This window comes from Papilio xuthus, unplaced genomic scaffold, assembly GCF_000836235.2.
Source record: "Papilio xuthus unplaced genomic scaffold, Pxut_1.1 DF827870.1, whole genome shotgun sequence".
Classification (NCBI taxonomy): domain Eukaryota; kingdom Metazoa; phylum Arthropoda; class Insecta; order Lepidoptera; family Papilionidae; genus Papilio; species Papilio xuthus.
Window position 1 is genome coordinate 989713 of NW_013530779.1, and position 9755 is coordinate 999467.

At 36.2% G+C, this 9755-nt stretch overlaps 1 protein-coding gene across 1 annotated transcript; it reads left to right on the forward strand.

The window, feature by feature from the left end:
- The first annotated feature begins 1496 nt into the window (after positions 1–1496).
- On the forward strand, positions 1497–9755 carry LOC106115310 (uncharacterized). Its single transcript, XM_013308672.1, has 9 exons — positions 1497–3496; positions 3914–3973; positions 4051–4083; positions 5280–5405; positions 6053–6263; positions 7147–7254; positions 7623–7770; positions 8334–8523; positions 9405–9755. The coding sequence occupies exons 1-9, from the start codon at positions 3461–3463 to the stop codon at positions 9525–9527; spliced, it is 1035 nt and encodes a 344-aa protein (XP_013164126.1). The 5' UTR covers positions 1497–3460; the 3' UTR covers positions 9528–9755.

The window sequence follows — 9755 nt, forward strand, 5'->3', positions numbered from 1 at the left end:
TTTGGGCGCGATGGGCGAAAGAATATATTTCAGAACTACAAACCAGTAACAAATGGAAGCACAACCAGAGTTCGCTTCAATCCAAAACACTAGTCGTAATAAAGGACGAAAACACTCCGCCACTCAGATGGGTCTTGGGTCGCATCGAAGCGACCTATTCAGGGAAGGACGGCGTCACGAGGGTGGCAAACATTCGGACGGCTTCGTGAGTGACTCGACGTGCCTTCTCCAAAATCTGCCCACTGCTGGATGACCTCACTGCGTCTTCTTTGGAAGCAGGTGCTTCCAAGGCCGGGGGCATATTGCGGCCATGACATCTGCGGCAGCCCTAGAAACCTGCTGTCAGCGCGTGACGTTGGCGACCTCTGCTGCCGCTCGGTAGGCATAATCTACAAGTAGCCCACAAGACACGCGCATCACATTTAGATCCATTAAGGAAGCCATTATATCAACATCCTTAATGTTTAGCGATAAGTAGAGAATAAGAACTCTTTGTTTATATAATCAACTTTATATGTTTTAACACAATAAAGATCAGTCTTACGCCACGCATAATAGCGTGAACACCTGTTTAAGCTAAACCACCTTCTCAGGGCCGTTTGAGCGTTAAGAACCACACCCTGAACGCTAGCAATCCAAAATGTCGTGGGACTACTATCAAAGAACGAAACGGTTATATAATATATACAAGACTATGCTAAGATAGCAAGACCCCTAACGGATTTATTAAGGAAGAATGTAAAGTTTGCATTTGGCTATGAACAGAGTAAAGCATTTAATATTTTAAAGCAGAAGTTAACAAGTGAGCCAGTACTTAGAATTTTTGATCAAAGGTTACCAACTGAATTGCACACAGATGCATCTAGTCAGGCAGTTGCAGCGATTCTTATGCAGCGACATGTAGATGGTCAATTACATCCTGTGTATTACAGAAGTAGAAGAACCAACGAGGCAGAAAGTAAATATTCAAGTTATGAGCTAGAAGCACTCGCTATAGTAGAAGGTGTAAAGAAATTTCATTATTTATTTGGTATTAAATTCAAGATAATAACAGATTGCCAAGCATTTCAGCAGACTCTTAAAAAGAAAGATTTAACTGCAAAAGTTGCAAGGTGGGTTCTACTGTTAGATCAATATGTTTATCAAATTGAACACCGAGTAGGTTGTAAGATGCCATACACAGATGCTCTTAGCAGAATGCCGTATGTAGCAATCATAGTAAACTTACATGATAAGATTCGCCTAGCACAGGCAAGTGATGATGAACTTAATTCAATAATACAATTGATTTCGAAAGATGGAAAATTTAATGATTTTTATTTACAGGATGGAATACTATACAAAGGAGATCAACGTCAAATAGTAGTACCAAAAGTCTTGGAAAAAGAAGTAATTAAAATTCATAGCAATGGTCATTTTGCCATGAAAAAGATGAAAGAAGCAATAAGTAAGGATTGTTTTATAAGAAATCTGGATAAGAAAATAGTAGATGTAATAACAGCTTGCATACCTTGTTTGTTAGCGACCAGAAAAGAAGGTAAACAGGAAGGTTTTCTGAACCCAATTGAGAAAGAAGGAATTCCATTACATACTTTACATGCAGATGCATATAGGTCCATTAACGGAAACAAAAAAGCTATATAATCATATATTTACAGTGGTTGATGCATTTACAAAGTTTGTATGGTTGTATCCTACCAATTCGACATCCAGTACAGAAGTTATAAGTAAATTACAAATTCACCAGCACACTTTTGGAAATCCTACAAGAATAATAACGGACAAAGGTACAGCGTTCACCAGTGGAAGTTTTAAGACATACTGCGAAGATGAAGGTATCCAACATGTTATGATTACTACAGGAGTGCTAAGACAAGTAAGAAGAATTCATCGCATATTGATTCCAGTATTAACTAAATTATGCATCGAAGATCCATCAGCGTGGTACAAGCACATAGGTAAGGTCCAAAAAGCAATTAACAGTACATACTGCAGAAGCATTGATACTTCACCATTTCAATTGTTAACAGGTACCAAGATGAAGTGTAAGCAAGATATTGATTTAGTAAATTTATTGCAAAAAGAGAACATAATACAATACAATGAAGATAGAGAAAATTTAAGGCAGAATGCCAAACAACAAATTCAAAGAATTCAAGAAGAAAACATAAGGAATTTTAATTAAAAGAGAAAGGAAAGTTCAAAGTATGACATTGGAGATCATGTAGCAATTAAAAGTACACAATTTGGCCCAGGTTTGAATTTAAAGCCAAAGTATCTTGGTCCATACAAAATAAAGTCAAACGTAACAACAGATATGATGTACAGAAGGTTTACAGCGAGACAGAAGGACCTCATCAGTCATCAACAGCGGCAGACTACATGAAACCATGGCCTGAGGAAGATAGCGAATGAATTGTCAACTAATGTATGAATGTATGAGAGAGTTTTGTTTATATTGTTTGTTTTTAAATATTTAGAGTAGCAGATCTATTTCCAGATAATATAAGGTATAAGATAAAAGAAGTCAGATAGCAGTTACAATTATAATCTTAAGATGTCCTATATTTGTAGTTATCTCATGTAAAAATAAAGAGGTTCTTGTATGATTATAATATTTTAAGGACAGGAGTTAACTATTAACTGTTAAAGATAACTGTCAGAGTAAAAACATTGTTTATTCAGTATTCAAGTTATTATTTTTTGTTTGTTTATTTAAAAGTGTAAATGTTATTATAAGATTTTGGATATCATTGTTGTTAAGGATAATGTGTTATGTGATAAGATGGGTTAACTTTATTTGTAAGATTGATATATTGTAACTCTTGTACGTTTGTGTGTATGGGGATATCTCAATTTATATTTTTGTATAATGTAGTGGTGGTATGTCAGAGGAGAGTAGGGGGTGGCTAGAGGCAGCCAAACCCGCAGGATGGCCGAGATTTAGATGCATGAATGACTGATTGGACAGAATGGAACGGAAGTTGGACAGTGAAAGGAACAATGGAAGGACGGCAAGACGAAACGAGTGCAAGTGAAAATATATTATAAAGCAGTAAATAAAATAATAAGAAGACGAAAATCTTTCATTCTGCCCACCACCTCACCACATATACGACCACGATGACGTCGATGTATTTAGCTCAAGGCAAAGCCGCTTAATATACTTTTTGCTAAACCTAAAATGTTGCATGAACAAATTTTCACGCATGTTCACTTTTTCCATATTCTACTGACAACAAAACCGATGAAGTTTTGACCACGAACTTTGACAACGAGACAAGACATGTTAGAATTTTTATTAAACTTCTATCAAAGCGTGTGTGTAGTGCTAGTTACTGGATCTAGTTTTCACTTGTTTTATAGTCAATTACAATTTTTATCAAATTAAAATTAATGACTAAACTATAAAGCTTTGGAGTAACAGTCTATCAAACCTGCGTTCAAACAGGCCACAGTTATGGTTCCAATAAAAACATTTTTTAAAACTTCCATGGTAAGGAATATTAATTTTGATCTTGTTTTTATTTTGATTTACCTAGAAGTTAGTACCACAAAACAATGACTTGATAATGAAAATATGACGAATTGTTTCACGAATAGTCATAGAGCCAATTGGGCTAATATTTTTAATAGTAGTTCAAAGTAGTAATGGGCAAAAATCCAGTGTGATTTGTTCCAACTGTGGCTGAATGTTTGATTTGCTCAGTCGTCAGTTCATCCCGAACGAGGGAGTCGAGTCTACCCCCATATTTTACGGGAAAGGCGCCGGTGTCTGTTAATACTATGACAGGCTCCAACGTTCAACCTATAAATAAATAAAAAAATTAAGATTGACTAAGTCTAAGACAAGCACACTGGCCCAGTGCGTATTTGATGACTAATTTTGTCTTTTGTTAAATTTATATTTTAGTTCCTGATGCTGTTTTCATCAGCGTTGGGGGGCAACGGTGATGTGTCTTCATTCCAACTGGTAAGTGTGATTCTACAAATGCACCTTTTTCTTTATTCAATTTTGACAACAGATGCTAATGAATCTGCTCTTTTCAGCTGGCCCGACTATCGTTTCCAACAGTTGAGACGGTAAGTTCAATATAAAGTGGTTTTCCAAAAGATTGATTATCTATTAGGATTAGAATACTTTTACAAGGACGAATGTAAAATATTAGTAAAAAATAAATATAATACACGAAGAGTAAATGACAAAGAATTAGTTAAGCCGAAGGTAAAGAATTACTATGGAGAAAGAACGTCTAATTACATGGTACCAAAATTATTTAATAGAATAGCTAAGCTAAGACAGAGACAAGATATAAGCAGAAAATTGTTAAAGTCAAAGCTGACAGACTTGTTTCTCGATGAAGAAAAAGTGTCCTCATCGATAAACAAATCTGTAATAAAGTGAGGTTATGTTTATGTGTTTAATGTTTACCTTAAGTATGTGTAAATGTTGTTGATTGAATACATTTTTGTTTTCTTGTGATAACGAGCGCGTCTCGCCGTTAAGCATTACAGCTTGGCGAGATAAAATTCTTTGTGAAATCTTTTGTATGGAAAATAAATAAATACATAAAAAAAAAGAAAAAAAATAATCCTAAAGGAAGTGATTAGAAGTGCTCTTCCGTGTCATGTTAACAATACCAAAACTGTCCATACCAGACCAGCGTTTGTCCTACTGGGGCATAATGTACACCAGACATTATTTCTAACTCACGCCAAATTTTAACTATTTCAATTGCGTTGACGATTCTCTCTTTACATCTCTTTCCCTAAATCAATCTCTTACCCAAGATCTTTTTCAATTCTTATTAATTTCGTCGATCGTATTTTCGACTGTTTCTTAGAAGTCTTTACGAAATGTTAACTTAAACAATACTATATTATACCAATAGATAATGCTTAAAATTACAGGTAAAAAAAACACTGAAAAATTCATATATATTGGACTGGCATAAAGGAAATAATTTTTTAACAAGTGTCGGTAATTCCATTTTATCCTATAGAAACTTGTGTTTGGAAGTACTCTTCCTTGCATTTTAAAAACACTAAAACAGTCCATACCAGACCAGCGCTTGTTCGACAGTGCTGGCATAATGTAACCCAGGCATTATTTCAAACTCGTGTCAAATTTTGAGTCGTGTTGCCAGCTTATGAAGTTTAAAATTAACTTTTTCTCTACTGTATCTCATATTCCCTTTTTACGTCTCTCCAATCAATCCTAGGGCCTTGGCTATTAATGTAAAAGAAAGCCTATTAAACATAATATTCGTCTCCACTAGAAACCGTACAACTTGCCGAGTGTAAAAGAGATAGACCCACGGCATAGCTACGCTGATGAGAAATTCGAAAGGCTGCAGGAGTACTACAGCTATATGAACAGCCGTATCAAGGAACCGCACAATCCGGTAACGTAAACTTACATTGAAATCATCTCTTTTAAGTTTTTTATGTCATAAGATGATAAAACAAGCGGCTAACTGAATGTACCAAAATAGCGAAGCGACCTCTGCCCATAGACATCCACAATTGCAGATGCTTATCTTTTTCACAGACGTAAAACACATAGGAAAAGGATATACCTTCCTATCGTCTACTCCTTCTTCAAATCCATCCTATCAACAAAAGGATGGGAAGAGAAAAGGGGACTTAAATCTTCTCTTTCACCACACTCATCAGACGAAAGGTGGAATTTTTCCACTTCGCTCCTGTCTTCTGCGTGATCGTGGATTTACAACACTAAATATATTTGTGAACGGTATTATTGAACTTATCTTAAAAAAATATTAGAAACATGTGCACTCTGAACAGAGAACGAACAGAGGTAAATAACACCCCTTTTCCACTAAGCGACAAGATAAGCAACTGTTTTTTGTATCTTATTCTTTCGATACGAACTAAGTTTTTATGAGGGTTTGTCTATTTTTGACCTATAAACGAATAATCCGATTCTGACGAATGAGGATTCTAATCTTAAATGCCCCCTGAATATCATGGTCAGATTTTTTTTTTAATTAACGAATAGAATTGTTCATGATTCTGTGTTCTTTTGCAGATAGAGCGACGTGAGATTCTAGAGACGGCTCAGAAAAGACTTTACACGTTCATAGACACGCACATAAAGGATTTAAAGCGATTACTCTTCGAGACAGACATGGCGTTAATGTCTATGGTACTTTTAAAACTCAATAAAAAAATGGACACATCCGAAGCTAAAATAAAATCAACACAGGCTAAAATACCATTCGGATTATATGCCAGTCCTGGTAAACATTTTCTGTATTTCCTAGAATTATTTTAGTCAGTAATATTTTGCATGAGACTGAGTACAGAAGCAAACGAAGACCATATATTATTGAGTTAGTTAATTTCATTAACGATAGTAAAATTACAGAATACAATATAAACAAAATAGTCTAAGAGCCAGTGGTAGATTGACTTTTATCAATATGAAAATCAGATTAAAACTTTATCAAATACTAGCGGACCCGACAGACGTTGTCCTGTCTACACGTCTTAATTTGAATAAATTAATATGAAGTTAATATTTGATGAAAATTGTGAATCTAACCATTACCAGATCCCCTTGAACACACACAAAAAATTTCATCAAAATCGCTCCAGTCGTTTGAGAGAAGTTCAGTGACATACACACTCACAGAAGAATTATATATATAAAGATTATTGATTAACAAAACTTGTCATCATCATCATCAGCTCACTATAGGTCCCCACCGAGGGGTTCGGAGCCTACCCTAAGTAAGGAGTGATTAGGCTATAGTCAACCACGCTGGACAAGTGCGGGTTGACTTCACACATATCTTTGAATTTCTTGATATGTGCAGCATCACGATGTTTTCCTTCACCTTAAGAACGTCGGATAAATATACATATGTAACATACAGGACCTGCAGATTGCAAGCTAAATGCTTGACCCCAAAGCCACCGACACTCTTGTATATTATAATTTTCTTTCATCGTCTCATATTTGATAACCGAATAAATTCCATATCATGTTTTAGACGTAGAGAATTAGGTAGGCTTGCCTATTTATTTCTATTTATAGCTATTGCTTATCATACAAGTGAAGATCTCCCACGGTCTCCTGTACAACAAGTAAATACGAAAATGCCAAATCATTATTTCCAGAGTTCAAATGTCTAGGAACATCTTACTACATAGCTTCAGCTCACAACCAAGAGGACGCACAAATGATATTATCAAGCGAAAGGAAACCACATTGCTATACGTTTAGAGGTGATTTTCTTTTGACAAAAATTCGTTTTAAAAAACAATAGCAAAGATTGTGATAATGAAACCAAGAAAATGGTATATTCTAAAATTTTAAAAAATATTCGTAGTTTGTGTTCTTCCAGGCTATGTTGCATCTGTGTATTTCAGCGAGCAATTAAACTGTTCTTGAAATACTTACTAACATCCATCCATCCATCTAAACATTTGCATTTAGCAATTTTCACAAAATAACTGTCACACAGAAATCGATTTCAAAATGGCGGCCATGAATTTAACGTTCCATTTTTCAAATAATTTCTACTTCGTAAACTAATTATAAACTTTTATATAATCACACGAAAGATATGATTTTAGATTTATTTTATATTTAGGTGCATTTGCATTCTCCGGTTTCTACCATCGACATTCAGAGACAACGTACGTGGGTCCTCACGCAGAACAATTCCAAGCCAAAGACCCCAGCCAGGGTCTGTACTGCCATTCTGATGATAATTGGAGTGACGCACAGTGCATCTACAAGTATGGATATTTTATATTGTTAGGAAGAAAATCCGACACTGTGCCGGTGTATCGCAACACTAGTCTTATTAAAATGTCGACGTTTATGTCCCCTCACTAATCGTTCTGACACTTAGCTGTAACGAAGGCACGCCATTTTAAATTGGGAAACGAGCGAACAAGTACTTTAATTCGCCGAAACAGCGAATGCACATAGACTGTCACAATTTAAGATGCATTGAATAACTTTAATCGACAGAAGAGTGAATAGAAAGAGCATATTCTCTTTCATCCATCAACCCTTACCTACCCTTATGAGAAAAGGGTAGTAAGGGAAAGAATAAAATTAGGCCTCCAGAATGAACTCATCAGACTGTAGTTGTAATTGCTTCACACTTGGGGCGTGTCTTCTGTGTGGTCGACGAGGCACAAGGTGCAACAGATGTCAAAAATATGCTAGCTGTCGCCCGCGACTAAATCCGCGCAGAATTAAATGAACACATAGGCTACTGAATATGTTTATTTAATTCCGCACGTCGGGAGTCGCGGGCGACAGCTAGTTTATATTAGTAAGATATTTTCAGAATAAATCCTCGCGAAGAGTTCCCTGAATCGGTGGAGTATGAGCCTAAGGTGTCGTACTGGTGCGGACCCTATCGATACTTCTTGCCTGCCACTACTGACGTCCGTTGCATTTTCTCTATATTCTCTATGAATTTTATACTACGCTTCGGATACGATGGCGTCAGTTATAAGAGCTCCGATCTATCATTTGTAAGTATAGTTTCACACGAGGGTATAAAAAATAGGCTTTTTTTTATATCAAAAGATGGCAAACGAAAGAGCAGGCACCTGAAATCGCTGAAATAGCGAAGTGACCGTTGCCCATAGACATACGCAATCGCATATGCGTTGCCTACCTTTAATCGACGGAGAAGAGGATGCACAGAAATGAAATATTTTCCCTTCCCATGCATCCTCTCATCCGGAAAGTCCACTTCCACTTCCCTTCCTTTCCTTATAAGAAAATGGTTTGAAGGGAAAGAGAAATAAAATTAGATTATATTATTCCATGTATCAGCTACCATATGTCATAAAAGATAAAACATAACCTGACAGCAACAGTATAAAAACGATATTGACATTTTGACAGTTGTCATAATTTAGTTTGACTTATGCCAGACAAGGTCTGACATCTTTTTAGGTCTATAGAACCCTGAAAACTGATCAAATTTCAAATTGTATTCATCAACTTAGAGTAGGCTCGAGCCCCGAGAATGTGGATAAAACTAGCCATTGCCCGCGACTCTGTCCGTACGGCATTAAAAAAAAACTTAATAAGTAGTCTGTGTTCTTCCAGTCTATGTTCTATATGTATGCCAAATTTCATCAAGATGGACTACGAATAAGCGATCACAATACTACAAAAACTATATGTAAAACCGAAAAATCAGATTTTAGCTAGACACATGTTAGCAACAAGGAAACAACGACCAGAAGAAAGTATTGACACATATTTACAAGCTTTGAAACTACTTTCCAAATATTGTGACATTGCGGCTGTTGATGCAGAAGCAAACAAAAACGATAGCGTGCGTGATGCTTTCATGCATTCATGGAGATAACTTTAAACAAACATACACATTTACTTCCAGATGTACCAGAACGGGCAAGTATTCTACACGGACGAGCCATGGGCGGGCATGTCGTGCTGGAACTGGGCGTGCAAGTGGCGACACAACCAAAACCAGCGGTCCAACGAGTTCTTTGTCAATTAAATGTAAAAAAAAACAATATTTGTGTTAACTGTCACCTGAGACTCTGTCTCCTCTGAATAAAAAAAAACAACTTAATACATCTAACATTACTACCACTTCGGCAAGCGTTATCGCTGGGAGAAGAAGTGGCGGAAGAAACTCCAGCAACGCTTCTATTATTAATAGGAGAAAATCTATCTGCTATGAGGTCGTATCGCGAGAATGATTGCCGATTATCAACTACCAACT